The sequence below is a fragment of the Phoenix dactylifera genome, chromosome 10 (assembly GCF_051530095.1).
Source record: "Phoenix dactylifera cultivar Ajwa chromosome 10, Ajwa_hap1_PhDact_Kaust_v1.1, whole genome shotgun sequence".
Classification (NCBI taxonomy): Eukaryota; Viridiplantae; Streptophyta; class Magnoliopsida; order Arecales; family Arecaceae; genus Phoenix; species Phoenix dactylifera.
In genome coordinates, this window is record NC_143199.1 from 29,266,958 (window position 1) to 29,288,285 (window position 21,328).

The 21,328-nt window shown below is 37.6% G+C and overlaps 2 protein-coding genes across 4 annotated transcripts; both read right to left on the minus strand.

Annotated features, from left to right (window-relative positions):
• Window positions 1–113: 113 nt before the first annotated feature.
• On the minus strand, window positions 114–11,068 carry LOC103723917 (uncharacterized). Of its 3 annotated transcripts, none has more exons than XR_015969459.2 (9): window positions 10,718–11,068; window positions 9,663–10,359; window positions 8,936–9,035; window positions 8,453–8,521; window positions 7,909–8,026; window positions 4,072–4,160; window positions 2,196–2,274; window positions 1,958–2,075; window positions 114–532 (listed from the first exon to the last, which is right to left on the minus strand). XR_015969459.2 is itself a non-coding variant. In XM_039115399.3 (9 exons), exons 2-9 carry the CDS (start codon window positions 9,992–9,994, stop codon window positions 494–496), a joined length of 927 nt encoding a protein of 308 aa, XP_038971327.3. In that variant the 5' UTR covers window positions 9,995–10,359; window positions 10,718–11,064; the 3' UTR covers window positions 114–493. The 3 variants fall into 3 exon arrangements, 2 of the variants coding, with proteins under 2 accessions (XP_038971327.3, XP_038971328.3); XM_039115399.3 differs by having other exon boundaries at window positions 2,196–2,257; window positions 10,718–11,064; XM_039115400.3 differs by having other exon boundaries at window positions 2,196–2,257; window positions 9,663–9,913; window positions 10,718–11,062.
• A 3,518-nt stretch (window positions 11,069–14,586) lies between these two features.
• Window positions 14,587–20,837, minus strand: LOC103723931 (large ribosomal subunit protein uL23-like). The gene is made up of 4 exons (XM_008815030.6): window positions 20,711–20,837; window positions 17,721–17,774; window positions 14,955–15,318; window positions 14,587–14,853 (listed from the first exon to the last, which is right to left on the minus strand). The coding sequence occupies exons 2-4, from the start codon at window positions 17,737–17,739 to the stop codon at window positions 14,769–14,771; spliced, it is 468 nt and encodes a 155-aa protein (XP_008813252.1). The 5' UTR covers window positions 17,740–17,774; window positions 20,711–20,837; the 3' UTR covers window positions 14,587–14,768.
• Window positions 20,838–21,328: the final 491 nt, after the last annotated feature.

Below are 21,328 nucleotides of genomic sequence, written 5' to 3' on the forward strand. Positions count from 1 at the left end.
TCATATTTATTCTGATTAATTCAGCACGGACAATAACTAGATTCCAAAATGGTACTTCATCAATATCATGAGCAATTCTGCAATTCTGGAGAAGAATGCGATAACAATGTAAATGACAATAACAATGTAAATGAATTGATAACATGGAAGCACCAAAAATGTTTTCGTTCCAAGGTTCCTCTCCCTTTATGAAGCATAGATATACAAGTTTCATACCAGGAACCGTACATACAAAATCAGGTTACACTGAAATGACCAGAGAAGAGAGAGCCTTCTGCTATGGTGCTCGGGTCAGCAGACCCTTTTATTACCTGGTGCTCGGGTCAGCAGAATGATATCTCCATTCTGTAATGGGATCTTCCTCTTGGAAGATATTTTTACATAATAGAGCAAGCTCTCGCCGCTTGGCTAAATTTACAGAAGATGTTTTGAGTAATTACACAAACCTGTTAGCACCTCATCCTTCAGTTGGTTGTAACAATCTTAGCTCCTGCTAGGAATTCATGCCATTTGGTGCACCATAAATAGCATCCTTCATAAAAATTGAACACGACCAATGTCAAGTGATTGATATTAAGCACAAACCCCCTACAGGGGAACAAGGTGATGAAAGCAAAAAAAAAAAGAAATAAAAGAAATAAAAAAATAAAAGGGCAATCATGACCAACATTTGATTATTGGAAATACAATTGGAACTTGGAAGCAAATCAGATTTCCAATTTTCATTAACTCAGGGTGAAGAACTAAAAGGATATTCAAGCTAATATACGAATTTATAATATTTAATCAACAAACTCTCTGTACTACTTATGCAAGAATCACATTCTCCACCATGAAGCTGCACCCGGACCTTTAATGCAGCTGCATGAAACTAATATGAGGCAATAATAGAATGAAATCCCGTTTGGTTTCACACCACCGTGCCATAAGACCCACTTATAGATGCGGTTGCATACCGTTTGAAAACCAGTCAGATAGCTAGCTAACTCAACAAACATCTTTGCAATAAATTGAGAGGGCACCATCCTCAGGCCTCTCCCCCTTCCCCTGGATCATTTGAGTCACTGGGTGAAATGGTGGTTTTCATCATTCTTTGCCCAAAAATACAAGGACACCTAAGTAAAAGCCTGGGGGCGCCATGGTAGACCATAAAATAAAACAGGATGAGTGCACATTATAACACCATCCAGGAATGAAACCAAGCTCTGGTTACCGGAAATGGTCAACCATTCACTAACTTTTCAGGAGACACTAATGAAGGTTGAAATCACAAAGCAGATCTCTGTTCTTGCCAAACTATTGTGGCAGTGGTCTTCTATGAAATATGTGACGGTGAGATCTGTTGGCATTAAGTAAGGAAGAGGATGCTACTACCTACCTTCAGATTTGTAGGCACTACCTTATTGCATGATGACAAGCGATAATTGAGCTCATAACTGTTAGCTCGGTCAGCACTTTGCCCTTGGAGGAGGTCTAGGGTTCAAATCCTAGGCATTGCTCGAATAAAAAAATTAACAACCTGAACTTCCTCGTGATGATGGCACATAGACATCAGAACTTAGAGAGGATTGGTACGTTTTACAGGGAGGCCTTTCCATCTTGCCAATCAATTGGAGCATTAGTTTTTATTTTGCTCATAGCAAAGTAGCCATTGTCTCTTCCCCCCCTTCTTATCTTTTCCATTAGATAATATGTCTGTCTTTCAATTCTCTCCATTCTAGTACCATTAAGCTGAGACTAATTCAAAGCTTTTGTTTTACCAGCAATTAGACATCAGGACAGAAATAATTTGAGGCAATAAGGTTCATCCTGATACCAAAGAGAAAAATGGAACCATTGGACTCTTTATGCCCTATTTTTTTGAAAGATCAACATAGAAGGATAATGATATGATCTCACTTCTGCAAGAAAAGAGATAAAAAAGAACATCAAATTAAGGAGCAAGCAAAATTTTTACCTCGCTCTTAAAAGAGACAACAGATTTGAGAAGTTCCTCATCGATTGACAGTGGCAAAGGAGGCAATGGACTCATTATCCCAGGAACCTGATTCTTTATTGGAGGCATCTCGCTTATTCTGTACAAAATTAACATTAGTAATTATACAAATTATTATTAACATACTTGGGCAGATATAAAAACAAACAACTGTAACGTTTTAAGTAAATTTTTTTGAAAAAATTGAATGGCATTATACCTATGCAAAATGGATGTGAAGTTGTTTCTTGTGTGAAGAAATAATTTGATGTTCTCCTGTATCTGCAAGATTGGAATGACTTTAAAAGAAATCACAAGCAAAGCATGACATTTGTTAGAGACGTTCAGTCAGTTTAGATATATCACATCAGAAAATAGGATAAGAAACAAACTTATAGACTAGCATTCCGAAATAAACTGCTCCTACAATGCTGGGGATAGAAGAGAATCTAGGTCCGTAACATTAGCATGTAAAGCAATTTGTGTGAGAGAAGAAACTTTTGGTATGTTGCTTGATGGTTGTGCTTTACCAGGAGCAAGGTTTATAGCTCAAGACTTTCAGTTTAAGAATGGCAGTGGGGAAATAAGACAAGGGTACATTACACATAGAAAGATGAAAATGAGAATTCTTACTTAAAATTGTTTTCTTTTATTTTACGTTTCCTTTTTTTGGTGACCTAGCACTGCATTTGCAATATATAAAGTCATGACTATACTTTGCCATGTAGTCATGCTTATTTTTGCACTCTCCTTTTTCTCTCCTCAGTTTTCAGACTCAATTTCTGAATGGTATGTTCATTTTGTTTGACACCATTAGTAAGTATGAGAAATCTTGACCTAATGTGATAAGTTTGTCCAGCAAAATTTTTTGCATGTTTAAGATCAAGAACTTAAATACTTTATTTGTTCAATTTATTTTATCTATATATAAAAGTAACTGACACTTTTTTCATGTAGCTACTTTAATCCAGATTTTTGAGATTTGGTTTTGAATCATAGTTCTATGCTAGAGTAATATGATGGAGGAAATCTACCATAGAGCATGGTATGTGTACTGGGTGTAAAAGAAATTATAAAATGACTAAAAGATAGATTTTCATGTGCAAGAAGTTAAGCAAATGGGTAATGTGAGGTTCCTAAGCTCAAGCTGCAGAACTTGGCTTCCCCTAATTTAAAGTTCATTTTTTGCATGAGTCAGCCTTCTCAGGCTCCTTCTCATTAAGCTTTTGACTGTTTCCCATTCTATCATCACATTCATGGCACCAAATTTATTTGAAAATTATCTCTGAACGAATGAGCACATGGACATATTCTGCTCATTCTTTCTAAATGGACCTTAACCACAAATGCATAACAAACCCCAAAAACTTGTGGAGAGTTGCATGATTTGCCAATCCTTCATCCAAGAGTCCCCTCCAATTAGTTCCCTAGCTTGACTCCCATGTTGGAATGCCTTGCACCAATGTAAGAACTTAACCTTAAATGCTTATTTACTTGCCACAGCTCTCAAACGTATTGGCATTGCTTGCATTAAAAAACAAAATGATATAAATACCAAAAAACGTTCTATCCTACCCAAGAACATAGACTTCCATGCCCCACATTTCTTCCTTATAAACCTTGAATATTTCCCTGAAGAACTTCATAATTCAAGATTTTTTACTTTTTGTTTCCTCAAATTTTCTGTATTTACATGCCATGAAGGAAAGTTCTTGTACCTAAAATCATGCGCCGCTCGCACTCGTGTATGTACACTTGTTTATGTGGCATTCCATGGTATATAGCTCAGCCAATAAGAACAACTTGTAGGACTAGGCCTTGGTGTCAGATTAATTCTTTTAACGGCTTTACAAATTTTGGGAATATGTTTAATATGATCTTCTAATCTACATTCTCTTCCTTCAAAAATATGCATCCGACAATCTTGCAGGTGAAAAACCTAGATCTTTGCAATAATAGTAGGAGTCATTGCACAATTGTTTAAGAAAGTGATAACCAACACCCGGAAACTCATGACTTGTTTCTCTAATGGTATGAAGAAGAATGAGCCAATTCTAAGCACTAAACTAGACAGAGAAGAAAGTTAAAATACAAACCTTGAATGTAGCAAGATTTGCTGAAATCTGGCCTAAAATTTGAACATTTTCATCCAGAAGATGCTGCATTGCACCATCAAAAGCTGGGCCTAATCAAAAAAAAAAAGTGGCAGATAAACAGGGTGCAAAGGACTTTTACAGTGTAAATGTTTTAGTTATTCAGTAACAGAATAGAAAAGAATATTTAGGTAAAGAAGAACTATACTAAAAGATGGCAAACTGAAATCACGCACATCCTTTTCCATCTCTTGGGGAAAAGCTGGCATAGCATACCTCTGGTTACACTCACATACTTGGAGACATAATAGGTTGATAACTAGCATATCAAGATATCTTGTTGCCAGAGGAGCATTAACCCATACTTATACAATAAATAATCAATCAAACTAAACAAACAGCAAAAGAACCCAAATTAACTTGTTCTGCATAAACATGATTTTTGAAGTATGTAATCTGTTTAACAAATCCCCGCTATGGCTAACCCCAAGCCTAGATGAGAAAGATGGAGGGTTGATATCAGGTTGATAGCCATTCCTAAAAAATATGTCAATAACTATGAAATGGATCATAATTAGCGACCCTATATAGTTGGGAAAAGGCTAGATGATTATGGTTATAGGTATTTAATCTGTTTAATCAGCAAGGAATAAGAATATAAATTGAACTCCATCTTATCATGTCGTTAAGCTTACCAAGTATATACGAGAAAATGTGTATATTTAGAAAAAATCTTTTTGATCCCAAGGTTATCTAACAAGTTGTTTTAGAAGTATTATATCACGTGTGCTTATCTAGCCAGAGTGTAGTAGAAGATTCGCATTTAAATTATCACTATTCACCAGAGGAAGACTCACTTGGAAGGGCTCAAATATTCTGTTATAATTTGTATATCACCTTTTTCTATTATATGCAAAGTTCCACTTTGTCCCTCTCTTTAGAAAAACCTCTCAAGAGAGAAACAATTGGAATGCATATCAGAAGGGGAGGTGTTTTTTAATCACAAATAAATAAATATATAAATGAATATCAATATCAACTGAGGCACAAATATAATAATAGAAATTATCTCATCTATCATGGCAAATCAAACCATCAATTAGTTCTGTACTTGTAGGGAACTGAGAAAAAAGTGTATATCACCTTTTTCTATTATATGCACATTTCCACTACGTCATCTGTTTAGAAAAACTTCTCAAGAGAGAAACAATTGGTATGCATATCGGAAGGGGAGGTGCTTTTTTAGTCACAAATTAATAAATAAATAAATGAATAACAACATCAACTGAGACAGAAATGAAAAAATAGAAATTATCCCGTTTATCATGGCAAATCAAACCATTGTTTAGTTCTGTACTTGCAGTGAACTGCGAAAAAGGAATTCCACCAAACCAGTTACAAAATTAAATTCATAAAAATTCAAGCACCCCAACATTGTCTTAAGTAGTAGTCTTCTTGAGTTTTCCTCACCAGTATCTATGTTCTCCCATCCTCCACAAAAATTCATTGCTATAAGTACATATTCTCGCTGATGTGTTTGTGTTTCAGATTTGTATAGACTTTGGTTATAAAGTCTAATCTCGACTAATTTTTCTCAACAAATTTATATGCGTATTCACATGAGACTGCATTTGGAGCCTGTTTGGATCCCCTGATATATTATCCATGTATAAATTCTTCAAATAGTCAAAAGTTAAGAGACAATTAATGAAGAATTTGACAGAGCAAAGGAGCCCCGAGACCGCAAAATACACAAAAATCAGGATTCTATGTTCCTCTTAAACGGTGATTTATGATATCATGGTTTTGTAGGATTGTGAGTTCAAGCATATCCTTACATAAAAAATCTCTCTCTTTCCATATCTTCCGCTGATAAACTGTTCTCACCACCTGCTATGCCATATATTGATAAATTCTAAAGGAGTCCAAACAAGCCCTTCATTTGGTCCGTCAGCTTATTTGTATCTGAGATAAACATTGCCACCTACATAAAAAGATAGCACCTTAACCCTTCATCGAGACTCTTTGCAAGTCTAAAGAAATGTTGGAGGGCAGCGCATTAGTCGCATAAGCTTATCTGGTCCATAAAATATGTCTTACAAACTGCCAACTAGCCATATAGGTCAAGGGCAGGCCTACCTTTTGCCTAAATTTGCCTTGGCCAAGAATTCGATGGCAAATTTGGAGGATTGACATTAGGCTGATACCCAGTCATGCAATCTGCTCAAGCCCATATTTTATGGGAAAAGGCTTGAACGATAATGATGATGATAATGACTCTAAGCACAGCAATTGTTTCCTGCATGCATTATTCATATTCAAATAGCAGAATTACAATTTGAAAAAGAGAACAGTTCGATTTGTATAGATAGAAGAGATACCAGCAGATGGGAAAAACCTCCACATACCTGCTACTTTATTCAGCATAACTCATAAACCATACAAAATTCATTAATCTCAAAGGGCTCACATCTATATACGCTTAAAGAACCTAAAACAATGTTTCCTAATCATAGGACTACCAACTTATCTCTAAGGAACTTGAGTTCTGACATACATAGATTGACTCAAAATGGAATGTCTAATCAACCTGAAACTCCTGAAGCTTAAGACTGGGTACTTGAGTGTGCTACAGTGAGTAATGCTAAGATGATGCAGCAATTTTACAAAAACAGTTACATAGCATGGTGTAACTCTCCTACTGGGACCTCAAGCCAGTACCTGACACAGCACAGGTTGTCAATGAGAGGAGAAATAGGAGAGCTACAAATCAGCTGTGTAATATTTTACTGTACGATTTTTGTGTTACTTTAGCACCTTCTCTGAATTCTGCTCTAAGAAATATAACCAAAAAGTGTAAATTTATATTTTTATCAAACTCCATAGAAACCATCAGAAATACTTCAAAATACAATCCTAGTTACCACAAACAAATGCTAGCCCAACAGAGCCTTAAAGTATAAATTATAAGTCTAGTTGTACACATTATAGGGGGAAAACCACTAGAAAATTAGTCCCGACAATTAGTACGAAAATTGCAATACAATACGAATATGTAACTTTCACTAAAAAGACAGATGAAAGAATCCTAGGACTTGATAAGAATGGTAAACTAAGTGAAAACAAAACTCAAAAATTAAAAATAACTAAATCTAAACTTAGTTTGAATCTGAACTACATTACTGGTTAACATTTAGGAGTTCAAATTCCAATGGTATTTATATATTCAATACTTAAATTGGCTTAAAAGGTGATTTGAGGTGTTTGGATAATCCTGGGGTTGTGAGACCAATAGCCTCTTCAAATGTTCTCATCTTCTCCCTTCCTCCGCTTACTAAATTGAAGGCTTCAATTTATAGTTCCCACACAAGTCTGCTATATCAAGTAGGTGGTTTGCCACTCGAACATTGTAAGTTGCTGGTCGAATAGATTGAATTTGCAAATATGCTCAAGCCAGAAGGGATAATTCGATTAAATAGTTTGAATCTACTAATGGAAGATATGAAGCCTTTGCTGAAATTGGTTGATGCAGTTTGAATTAATTGGTTGTCATCTGCATGCTTAATTGCCACTAAACACTTCACAAGGGTAAACTGTCTTCTTGATCAGTGAGTTGCACTTAGTACTTACAACGACCACATCATTTGTCGTGTGGAAATGAATCAGCCTTATCTAAGATTTCTGAAAGGAGGTAAATAAATGACATTAACAAAAAAAGGGGAAAATTTAGAATAATAGAAAAGGTAAACATGAAAGTTGAAACCTAATAGTATAGAAATAAGCAACTTAGCAAAATTCTCATAGTAAAAGAAACATCCTCATAACAGATGAACAAACCACCTTCATGCGAAAACTGATCACTGTGGTTCACATTATGCATCATAAGCGAATATGGGGACACGCCGTCTAATGGAACCTTGTGAATATTTGCTCCTGGGGAAGAAGCCACCATCTTTTCCTGAAATTATTATTAAGAGACTGAGTTTGTATGAAGACTGCACTTTCTAAATATTTGAAAATTTAACAAATAATTTAAAGATAGAAATATAGTAATATTTGAATAGATTTTTCCCCTTAATTCAATAAGAAAAAGAATATAAAGATATTAGGAGAGAAATATTGAAAAATCAAAAGCCAAAATATGGCATTTATCATATTAACTGTACCCTAGAGTTATGAAGCCACCAGTGACAAACTAAGATTCTGCCTTGATATATGAAATTGTTAATTCAAAATTAATCATCATACATAATCATAAAAACCTAATACATGAACCGTTAAGCTAATTTTTTCAATAGATAATCAAATAATATAGAAGGATATGAACAGGAATTTCATAAAGATAAGTACAGAAAAGTTCACTAGAAAAGGCAAAAAGTGTTACCTTTGTGTCTTTTATTTTCTTTCCTGCATAATGTTCTTCAGGCCTCCGTCTTTTACCACTTTCATTATTCTACAAAGATACCAATATATCAGTATGGTGCCTCAGAAAAGATTATTCAGGAGTCTTTGGGATAAATCAAGGTACACATGATGCATATGTAAATCAGCATCAACAAGTACAAATAACATTAAAGTTTTTGATCAAATAGGCAGTGAAATAATCGAATACAAGATAAATAGAAGCATCATCAACATAGTATCTGACTAAATAGATTATAATGTTTATGCAGTACGATAATAAAATAAGTCTAGAGAATTTATAACTCAACTCAGCTAAGCCTTAATCTGAAACTAACTGGGGTTGGCTACATGAATTCCTCTCCTCCATTCCGCTTGGTTTAGGGCCATACCTATGTCTAGATAATTTACTAGAGGGAAATTTATGGATGAGATATATGAATAATGTTGGTGCTGAAGAACTTACACTTATCCAGTGACACCTCAATGCAACATCCCTTATAGTCTTTTCTGGAAGCATAGCTGCTATCTTTGTATACTTCATAAAATTTGGTTCATGAGCATATCTGAAATTGTTTAAAGAAAAAAAATAATTCTTGGTCCAAAAACCAACAGGGAAAAAGAAGCAGCAGAAAATGGAGGTTTATATTCTGTACATGTTCAAAGGAATACCAGATAGTATAGAAAAACAAGAAAATACAAATCACTGAATTAGATGGGCAGAAGCTATTTAAATAAAACAATTCATATGATCAAATAATTCATATGCTTGCAGCGGACGATTCATTAGAATGAAACGACAAAGACACACAGTAGCTAAACTGCACAGATACAAGAGAATTAGTTACAACTTCTGCAATCTTTCATGAGTGAAACACTACCAGTAAGCGTGAATCTGCTTGATAACATCATCACATTAGGCAAGTAAATGTTATAAATCAATATAAAGTTATTGAAATATTTCAAATATCATATCTCGAACATTTGCCTCATTTACACTAGACACTCAATGATGTTTCCAAACAACCAAATGCTTCTATGGAATTATTTGTTTTCCAAACTACCAATACTAGCACTGGATTTAAAAACTTCAATAACAAAGATTTCAGGTAGCTAAGATTCGAGCATCAGCGCAAAAAAGATATGGAAAGTAGAAAGCAAAAAAAGAAAATCAAATCAATAATTACACATACTTCATAAGACCTTCATTCAATTTAGCCACTTCTTGAGCAGACCAATCTGAACCTGACACAGTACCAGGCTTGAACCTGTGCACATGATCAAGACAAAAATTGCTTGAAGAGCTTCCAGCTGCACTTATTGCAGACATATTGGCAGTCATACTGGGGTTACCAGGCAGAAACATCCCATGAGTGTTGCTGTTCAAGCCTGAACTGCTCATGCCCCCAGAAATCATCTCTGTGGTTCTATTTATTGCCCCTGTCTGGAAAGAAACCATGTGTTGATTGCAAAAGGAGTATGGAAAGGTCCCTTGCTGAAAATCCATATTCAAATCAGCTGCCATCAATATACTAAGCCACTAATTTACTTTCCACTGTCCAGATTACGCTATGTTTTATCCTAAAGAAACCTACCCTGATCGCTGGCCCGTTCCATTTTGGAACAGTCAGTACCCTCAAGCTTCAAATTAGACTAATTTCACAAATAGATAACCTCCAAAACTTTTTTAGCAGACAACAAATCCTGATCGCAGCAGAACTCTCTAAGAAAAACCATAAATTCAACAAATATTTAGGATAGCATCTTAGGCAACCATTGTTTTGACGACCTAGGAAGCTCTGGAGCATCCAAAATCCAAGATATCAACTATGCAATGACGCCAGCATCATTCCCCCGCAGCAAAACCCCACAAGCAAGTCCTCTCTTCTCCTGTGGCAAAAAATCACAAATTTCAGCTCAAGAACAAACAATTCAGCAAACCACCATCTCAATTTCCAGAGAGGGATCAGATTTCACAGAAGTCATTTCACCGCGCCCTAGAACTCACCCCTCTACGAAACCCCAAAACCCTCCAAAATTCCCATTCCCACGGCACCCCAAACTTCTTTAATTCTTTCAAGATGCATGCAAATCAAAACCCTTACTTTCACCCACCACTCTCAGAAGCCCACCTCAGACACCTCCCACCACACAAACCCCAAGAAATGCACCCCCAAGAACCAAACAGAATCAAGAACATCTCATTAAAACAGAAAACCAAAAAAGATCACCGCTTTCAGATACTTACCAGGCTCTCCCATGCTCTTCTTACTCCACCGGGGCACGGAGAACGAAAACACTAACAAGATTCCGGTCTTTTTCACTCCCACCCTGCACTCTTCCCTTCACGCCAATGGGAGGCGAGCCACAAAGGCCTCCGCTTTTTCGAGGGGCGGCAATAAATAAAATTCGGATCCTTGGAATTCAGCGGAGCTGAACGAATCCCAACACCAGCATTAGATCCTTCTCCCTTCCTAATCTCTACTTTCTTTATCCAAGTTCTCTCAAATTTTCTTCCATTCTCTCTCTCTCTCTCTGAGAGAGCTTTGCAACTGGCGTAGTGCTCATCCCGTTCAACTTCCACCTAGCCCACTTTAGTTGGAATTATCACGCAATTGACCCTGCATTATCCTTGAATTACGAGAACGCCGAGTGGCGGCAAAGTGGCTGGTCCTAAAGCCGACTGCTGGTGCCTGGATTGAAACTATACCAGCCGTTGGATCTCTCCCTCCCCCGTCTCCGTTGGACCGTGTGATCCATAGTTCTCTCTCAGGATAACGGATAACCCGACAAGAGAATCTAGAATCTGTTTGCGGTCACCGATCCGAAGGAACATTTAGAAGAATGGGAAACCCAAACTGGCCAAATTTTCTGAAGAGGAAGGAGAGGGAAGGTGACCGGAATCCGAGAACGAGGATGTAATAACGGATTAAGATTGGAGATTAGGAGCTCTTCAGATTAGTTTCCCCGACCGCCAATTTCCCAAAAGATACTCCGGATCTTCTGCAACGCATGTCGTAGAATTGGATAGCAATACACGTGGGACCCATTATATTTCCGCTGTTGGGCGTCGTACAGGTGGAAGTCTAAGATTTTCCGTACCATCGTGTCCTTGCATGGAAGCCCGGGTGGCATTCCCAATTCGGCAAAGCGAGGTTACGATAAGGCGAAAGTCGAGCAACTAGCCCAGGAGGTGCCCGGAGGGAACGACGACAAGCACAAATGGACAAAGTACACGTGTCGAAAGGGGGTGGTTGTAAATGACCGGAGAAAGGAAGTGAGGGTGCCGCAAAAAAATAAAAAAATAAAAAAGGTAATCTCTCTCCCCCAGAACAAGGGGCCTTGATTTGAGGCAGGACATTGGAGCCCCCTCAGGGGGCGAGGTTGATGTCAAGAAGAACAGCAGAGCACCGCACTTTTTTAGCATAGCCACGGCACTAACCCCCACCATTTGCTCATGGTCTTGGGGTGGGGCATCACACAGTGACTTGGATTCTTCTTGATCTCTAGAGGAAGTGGCTGTGGACTTGTGGACCATGGTTCCATGCCAGAGCATTGTCCTGGATTCTCTGAGGTAAAAGATTCTTCTTTACAGATTCGCAATCTCTTCCACCTCTTTATTTAGTGGGGAGAAGTAATCAACTTCCATTAGGGGATTATAGTAGAGAATTGTTGCTAATGCACGAGATCTTTGGAAAGAGCTTCGTAATCATTAGATTCATGTGGTGAAGCTTTGGAAAACATTGCATGGCAAAATGCGGCCGCAAATCGTATGCCAATATATGGTTTAGGGCTAGCTACAGTTATGTAGCATATTTTACTTCGGGTTTCAGAGAATTAAATGGGAAATTAATGCCACATGGGATATAATTGGATGAGTTATTTCCTATTTTAGCTCCGGAACTTGTTACACATTAATTAAGATGGGGCATGGTTGTACTGTTTGATGGGTCTCTGAACATTGCACGGCACTCTCCGCCAGCAGGCTAATGGTGGTCCATGAAACCATTCTCACACGCATTGTGGTTCACTCGCTGTCCTGCATAGCAATACATTGTTTTTCTCTTTTAGGAAATTGTTCGTACTCAATAAATCTAAAATAACATGCTCCAAAAATAGTTTATCTTACAGATTCTTGCCAACAGTTCATTAGAAATACGAAAAATCCCACATCAGGTAAATCCATGTATTGCGCATCATCCACACACAAGACCATTGTCCCATTATTGGCTGGATAGAAATGCCTGAGTCTTTGAGAGTTGCAACCCTCATCCGAGAGTAGTGGCAGCTAGAGCTCTATTGCATACCGTGGAGATCATCGGCATCACTGAGGCATCATCTATTGGATTTGTTAGGGATATTTTGAGCACCCATTCTGCTCTTGCAACATCCAGAATTGTGCTCGTATCCAGGGTACCCATATACTCTGGCTTTCACAAGGTGAACTTTGATAGCAGTGTGGTTGAGGACGGCAGATGTGGAGGTGTCGGCTTCATCATCAGGAATCATGACACCAAACTAGTGGCGGCGGGGGACCATTGGATCTTCGACTCGTCCGCAGTGTGCCGAACTTAGAGCCGCTTGAGAGGGCATTTCCTATGCCAAGTGGGTATTGAGCGCGGATCGCCTCCTCAAAGAGGATCCGACCATTGTGATCGAGTAGATCCAAAGTCGGAGATGCGCTGGTGAGAATCGACCGTTGCTCCACGACATTCGTAGATCTGTGGAAAAGTATGGCTTCCACCAAGCCACGCACGTCTACAAAGAGGCAAACGCTATAGTTGACTGGATAGCGTTCTTTGCGGCTCACCACTCTGAAAGTTTTGTCTGAATAAATTACGGCTCAATGTCGGAGCCCTTATGTAATCTTTTGTTTTCTAATTTTATTAGCCGCATCCAAACTCGTCGTGTGTGAGCCGCTGTTGCAGTAAAAAAGATAAATAAATTATTAAAAAAAACCATAGTCCCATCCAAATTCAACTACTGAAAATTTGAGATGCGCCATTGGCTCTATGAGAAACATCACATAAATGGTGAGAAGCCATACATGTCTCAGAAAAGCTCTTCAGCAATTTACAAAAGTTGGCATGCGAAAAGCCAACTACGAGATCAAATTACTGCATCAACGAATGCATCAAACATCGGAGCACTCGCCTATCCTTCTTTTTTCCGTCCAGTGCCCGCACTGCATCAGAAAATCTTAGTTCTGTAGAAAAAGAACGAGCAAGTAGTAATAGAAAGGAAGAGTGATAACTCTCCCAGTGACAGAGACACCCAAAAAAAATGAGGGAACCCACCAGAAGGTACATAAATATTTAGAACAAGGCAGACTGAGGAATATCCATTGGAACGCAATCAAATCCACCTTTGTGTTATCTTTGTCATCCATCCTTTTCCAGCTTCCACCTCCACCAGTAGCAGACACGAAGAGACACATCAGAATTACGCCTACAGACCCCACGAAGGCCGCAATAGCAGTTTCATTTTGCGCGCATGACGCGTCAAATTCAGTCCACCATATGGTTACTTTGCAAGGCAGGTCTAAAAGTCGAGAAGAAAAGGCAAACATCCAAGCTCTATCTGCTTAATATTCGTTCAAAGCACCCCACATATTGCACAGCCCAAAACCGCAACTTCCTCACCATTCGCTTCTCTGGATTTGTATTCAGGAGAGGGAATCCAACCATGCAATCCAATCAACATGAAGTGTGATGCCAAAATGCTAATAGTAAAATATCAACAGATTATATCAAAGGCATAACCAAGTCAAGCAGATGCACCATTATTTGGATGCGGTTCCACAAGGAAAAGCACAATCCATGGACACCATAAAATCCAAAACTCCAGGGTGTCAGCACGTTGGAAGGATACTTGCGACCAAAGGCATAACCAGCTTTCCTTACCCATCCAACACATCATCCAACAAATAAATAGTAACCCCGCAATTGGGATGGCGAGACAACCTTTTATATAAGGGCTTAAACTTGAGCACAAACACAAGGAGACACAGTGACTCGAGCAGCTGATATGCCTCACAGGGACCACATTGTGCACAAGACAAGCATTTATGTAGAGTATACAGAGAACACTTCAATAATACTGCTGCCAAATACGGGATTAAAGCTAGAAAACTAGTTGCTCTAGAATATACTTTCGAGTTTGTCTTTAAAATGTTCAAAACAACTAGAAAGTCGAGTTACGCAAACAAAACTGAGGATTTGAAGTCAAGCTTTTTCAACACTAACACAAAATGTAAAGCCAAAAGCGAAACAGATCTAGTTAACAACTGAACCTCAGGCTTAAATGATACCAATCTTGTTTGCAACATCCAGAGCATCGTAATCTGGCGTCAATCTCACATATGCCTTCTTTGTCCCATCAGGCCTGTCTCAGATTAAAGATCATCAGAAGGACATCGCTAACACATTCAGTTCACATAAGAATATGTATAGATAGGCAGCATGAGGAATATAGAACCTACTGACCTGATCAGGGTATTAACTTTCTTTGCTTGAATGTCATACATCTTCTTTACAGCCGCTTTAATCTTTTTCTTGTCTGCACGGATATCAACAATAAAGACAAGCGTGTTGTTGTCTTCAATCTTCTTCATCGCAGATTCAGTGGTGAGTGGATACTTGAGAATTTGATAGTGGTCTAGCTTGTTTCTGGGAGGGGCACTGATTCTGGGGTACTTTGGATTTCTCTCCTTCTTTAATGTCTTGGGGCGATGAAAAGTTACAGAAGTACGGATCTTCTTGGTCTTCCTTTTCAGGGATGAAGCCCCTGACTTCACAGCCTTGGCAACCTTCAAAGCCTGAGCTTTGCCATCAGGCTTCTTTGCAGTACCTGTTAAAAGATAATTACAGTTGTGCAAAATGAGAGAGAGTCATAAGCTCGAAATTTGATGATACTTTCAAACAACAGAGGCTAAAAGATTGAAAAGCAGCTAACAACAGCTACAAAGATATAGGCTAGTGAGATTTATGATAAAACAATTTTTATAGGACTTGCAACTGTCCTGTACTGGAGTAAGACATCTACAGAACCTGACTCCATTGCTTTTCAAATTTCAAGCAAGATGGCAAAATTTATAAAATATCCTTTATCAAGTCTAGGCATCAAGTCCTCAAGTCAGTCGGATGGAAATCAAATAGGTGGAATGATCTTGCTTGTGTTCTCCTTTTAGAATAAAGAGATGACAATGCCCAATGAAGTTGGCTAATTACATTCTCAATCAAGGAACTTCCCTCCCCAGTCCCAGTCTCCAATCCATTCCTTTCCAAGCACGATTACAAATTTATAATAATGCTGTAAACCAAGTTCCGGCATGATTTTGTAGCAATAGTCATTAGGGAAAGAAAAATCAACCAAATGGATGATGTTAGCTTGTAAGATTTGCATCGACGAAAATCTCCACAATCTCATATGCAAGAAAACATTGACTTTGCAGATACAGTAGTCTTTACATCCTAGCCTAAAGGAACTACTCCCTCAAAAATGTAGAATTCAGAAAGAAAAAAAAAGAATTGGTAAATTGGGTCAGGTCTTTCTTCAACACATTATAATAATATGGGTAAAATAGTAAACACATTTTAGAATGAAGAAGATGACAATCAATGCAGTAGTCATGCATGATAATTCTCGCCTTTTAAAAAAACAAGCATTACCATCCAATACAATGCTGGTAAAATAAGATGGGTGTTACTATTATCCTCTGTCAGATTCCGAGCACTCAACTTCAGGATTCGGTGACTATATATCATTGCATATGGAACAATTATACCAACATTCAAGGAACAAATATTAATAAAAATGTACAAAACAGATGGCATGCATTATGAGAAACATTTATTAGAAATTAAGCCCATAACATGGCATATTTAACCCACAGAAGAAAACAAACAGGAAAGCAAAGTTGACCTACATCAAAATCATCAACCTCTTAAAACTGAATTCCACTGTTTCATGACAATGTTTTATGTTTCACAAACCTTAATCAACAAACTTAACTTCCACTAAATGGGACCAGTTACATGAATCAAGCTATAATTCATCAAAAATCAAAAACAAGTATGACCGTCATTTCAATCAATGTCAACCTTTTTTGCATTGCTTTCCGATTTCTGGCCAGGCAATTTTAGGCAAGATAGAGGGCTAGAATGGAACCTAGAAACCTAGTCTTCCAAGTAATCAGGTAAGTTAGGTATAGCAATAAAATAACTGCATGCATTAAGATTGTTTCATGCCAGTCAGACAGATTCTAAAATTAAATTAAATTCAAGATTTTTTACTTGGAATATTGAAGGATTCTTCTAGTATCAAAATTAGATGTACCCCTACTGCTACTGCCATGGCCAGGTAGAAATATTTAGGTGTTTAGACAAAACAACAGCAACACAAGACCACAATTCAATCATTAGGAAACTAATTGCCACCTACGGTAATAATGAACTTTCGCCTTCATATCTATACGCAAAACCATCTTTTGCGAAGTTCAATATATCGCATAGTTAACTGTAGACGTTAACCAAATAGGCTTACCTCATCTGCACAGCATCAGCTTAGAGAATCAAGGTAACATACTCACATTTGTTAAAATTTGCAATCATATGCAATCATGTTATGCAGCACCAGCCTCAATATATCAGTTCAAAATGTCTAGCCAAGGCACTTAGACAAGAATAGGTACTAATCCAACAAACTAATTAGCAAGAACAGAAGGCTACCTAACTGCCAAGAGACAATCCTAGACAATCACCAAGACTCCCCACTCACTAGATTCCTTGCCATAACAAAAACTCAATTCAGTTTCAAATGGCCAAGTTCTTCAAGGCAGTGTAGCTGACAAATGAAAAACAAAGGTGATTTGCCCGTTCAACAATTTTTATTACATAGACATTGTGGACAGTCCATGAATTATACTGACTGAAAGTTTGTCATATAATGCTATTTTAGTCAGCATGTATCTGTTTATCCTGTATATAATTCTCACTAACTGAAATTATATTTCAACATCATCCCAATGTTTACCACTTTGTGACTTTTGTTTCAATGAACCGATCACAAATCCCTACCTTTGAACCATCTTATATGAAGCAAGTAATGCAATTACAAAATAGACAAAGACCAACAACATTTGAGGATCCAAACCAATGCAGTATGGGTGGATATATAAGTAACGTGGCTAAAAGTACTTGTGCAACAATAAAATTTGTGCATTATCTGATTAAGTTTTAGATGTTCCATACCTTTAGCTGGTGGAGCCATTTAGTAACGCAGAATTACTTCAGTAAGTAAACTAACTGCAAATAAAAAAGCAAATGAACATCAGCAATATGATGCACACAACCCGAAAGACTCCTTGATATAACAATTATAAGCTTTACTAAATCATTTGTTCACTGTAAAATATGCAATTAAAACATTACTAGGTTTCACAAACAGTAATTGAGAAAAAAAAGTACGACAATAAATGCAGATTTTTTTCAGGAGAAAAATCATTCAATGTTTATTTATTTATACTCAGCAACATTATAGGGCTTCCTACATGATATTATCTCATAGCCATTTTGGAAGATACGATTAGCAAACAACAGGTACTTGTGGAAGTAAGGCAGAGACATTCTCTCAAAAGCTCTCAAAAGTTCTGAGGGTCATTACCACATATCTGGTTGTGGTAAGACAGACATAACTTGCTTCCAATAATGAATACCCCATACAACAATAATTATGCATCATCAATATCTGGGCTAAGGATCCAACAAGACTCAAATGCAAAAGTCTCCTTCAGACATAAAAGTGCCCAATAATACCAATAAGCACGAATGCCAAAAATAAATTTATTGCCAGTACACAAATAACATCCACTAATCTCATTCTGACAAATAATTCACCACACAAACTAGATATTACATGGGTCTGCATGACGCTGATGAGCCAAGACAAAGGTGGAGAGCGAATAAAAAATAGAATGGAGAAAAACGGGAAAGGAGACAAATCTAAGTTCACCTCAACAATCCAAGCAAATGATAATGAAAATTAATAGGTTATCTTTGTGGACAAGAGAGGACCAAGGGACCAACCATTCCCTAAAAAGGAATGATACCCTAGAGCCCATAGTGTATGAGCAATGCGACCAAACGAATGGAAAAAATACATAAAATTAACTAAAGAAGAGAGGAGGTAACAAAAATCAGCAGGAGTTCAAAAATTTTGCAGGAAAGATCACGAACAAAAAATTAAAGATAAGTCAAATTTTCAAATATAATTTTTACTAATAAATTCATCTTCATTGCAAGCATGGACCAGAAAACAAATCCAAAATCAATTCCATGGTTTGTAAAACAAGCTAAACTAAGGTAACCAAATGAATTTATATGTTCATACAAAAACTACCAAAAACTTTCAATAATATTCAAAAACATTAAAGTAATAAAGTAAGTATTGTGATAGTAAGGATAGGTGTTGGCTCTTGGCTCTAACATCTACAGTCATGCATCAACTATAAAACCACATTCATGCGAAATTGAATTGAACAGCTAACCTAGGGAATAGATGGCATTACTAAAACTTCAACCAGAAATTTAACCATGCATGTATGCTTAGCCTCCTAATTTTATTATTCTCTAATCAGCTTAACTTCTGAATCTCATTGCCTTGCTTTTGACCTAACTTATATGACTACTTCCATTAAAGATGAACTTTCCCATGCAGCCATTGTCATGCATATTTCTTCTCAATGTCCAGCAATTTTACTAAAGGTGATTCAACATATCCCACTTGTCTTAATTTTGTTATTCACCATTAAAAAATTCTTATTATTTATCAGATGTGAAGAGAAAGTGGTGGCCCCAAGATCCGCCATTTCGATACTGGACTCCATACCGGTACCATCCTGGTACAATGTTGACACGCCTGATATGGGATCGGTTCGGCGTACCAACACTCGTTACACTCCCCATACCACGTACTGGATCGGGACGTGCACATACCAGTACTGGCCAGTATAACGTACCATGAGTAGATCCATCTTAAAAAGATAAATAAGGCTTTCTTTCTTGATAAAACCTATCCAATACAACAATTTGTTCAAGTTTGGAGTCACCAAAAAGGGAAAACATTGTCAACAAGAGACCACTAGCTTAGATGGAAACTACTCCATATAACATAAAGCAAGAAATCGCAAATCACAAGCAGGAAGCAATCATAATATAGCACCTGCCGATTAAGCTAATTAAAACTGACAAGCAGACAGCCTCAGTGCCACAGCCAGAGTACCAAACATTTTCAAAACCCCCCTTCAATCCTTAAGGAGATAATTAGCAAGGAGAAACTTGTAACCTAGCAGTTCGCCTGAGTGAAAGCCAAACAGCTGCATCTTACCCTCCCCAACCCCATCCCACTAAAAAATAAAAAGTTCATCCAAGAGTAGATCTTGGGCAACAAAAAAAAAAAAAAAAAAAATTATAGCATCTTGCTTGCATCTAATTCTTCAAATTCTCATTAGCTAATTTCTTATTAAAATAACTACAAGTATCAACTTGAAATCCCTAACCAGGTACTCATCAAACAATTCTTGCTTATGGAGGCAGTAATAGTTCTCATTTTTTACAATTAAATTTTTTATTCTACTGCATGTAACAAAGAAGACAAAAATGCAAGGAATCTAAATTCTGCACAATTACATGGCTCTAATAGCACGCAGGGTCTCGTAAGTTTTCTCCTGGAATTATTCCAAAAATAAAAGAAATGCCTCATATCCTAATACATAATTATAAATATTCAGCGGTAAGCTTGCCGATCCCATCATTGAACCTTTGAAAACGCACCTAGCTTTGACAGTAAAAAACGGGAACTAAAATCCATTTCATAATACTTCCCACTAATATTTCTATTTTTAGTTGTAAAAGAAGCTAGAAAATAACCTACTCCAAGATGCTACTAAATCCCACTACTACATTACAGTAAAAGAGCGGACAATATTAACTGAATTAGATTCTCATAAGATCTCAACAAAAAGCACATAAAGGGAATAGATAGCACCAAGAACCACAGAACAACGCGATTCAGAGGGATATCACCGAGATCTAGCAGTGAAACGGGAATCGAACACGTCGTAGTAACCAAAGGCAACGATATGAATAGGAGAGCAACCGTTTTAAACCGAAAACCTTCGAGATCGAGACCTAGGGTTTCGAAATCGAAGAAGAGAAAGGGAGAGGAGGGGGAAGAGGCTGACCGTTTCCGAGGAGATCTTTCTGCTGCTCCTCCTCTCCCGCGGCCGCCCAATCAGAAAAAAACCCTACGCTCTGGAGAAGAGGAAGCGGAGAGCTCCTGCCGAAGTATCTATACGGTCTAGCGGGAAGATCTGAACCGTCTATTTTACAATTCGGTTGTTACGATCCCGTGGACTCCTAAATTATTTTGTTGATCGATTGAACGGCTCTGATCATAAAATCTTGCTGGTATTTGGGTCTGACCAGGAAGACCCGGGACGCGTTTCGATCTACTTTGGGATCGGTCTTTTGTGTGGACGCGTGGCATTTGGTCGACCTGAGCTTAGACTTGGAGACTCTAATTTGAGTTTCACTCAGTTTTGGGCTTTATCTTGGCATAATAAGTTGGGCTCCTGATGGGTCCAAAACACGGTAAAAGCTTAGCCCATACTGCCCCACTTAGAGTTTAGCTCGAAAACTACTACCCACAGTGTCACTAGAGCAGATGCAAGGGGATATCCTTCATTAATTTGTAGTAAGTAATCTAATTCCCCTGTTACCAATAAATAAATAAATAAGTAATGCATTGAGAAATTAAAATAGATGGTATTAAATCACAAAAATCTAAAACTTACATTGAA

Coding starts and splice junctions, on each gene's coding strand:
- LOC103723917 (XM_039115399.3), bottom strand. CDS start 9,994: ATGGCAGCTGATTTGAATATGGATTTTCAGCAAGGGACCTTTCCATAC. Junction 8,522..8,935: donor TGAGGTGTCACTGGATAAGT/GTAAGTTCTTCA, acceptor GTATCTTTGTAG/AATAATGAAAGTGGTAAAAG. Junction 2,258..4,071: donor CAAATCTTGCTACATTCAAG/GTTTGTATTTTA, acceptor CCAATCTTGCAG/ATACAGGAGAACATCAAATT.
- LOC103723931 (XM_008815030.6), bottom strand. Junction 14,854..14,954: donor AAAGTTAATACCCTGATCAG/GTCAGTAGGTTC, acceptor AATCTGAGACAG/GCCTGATGGGACAAAGAAGG.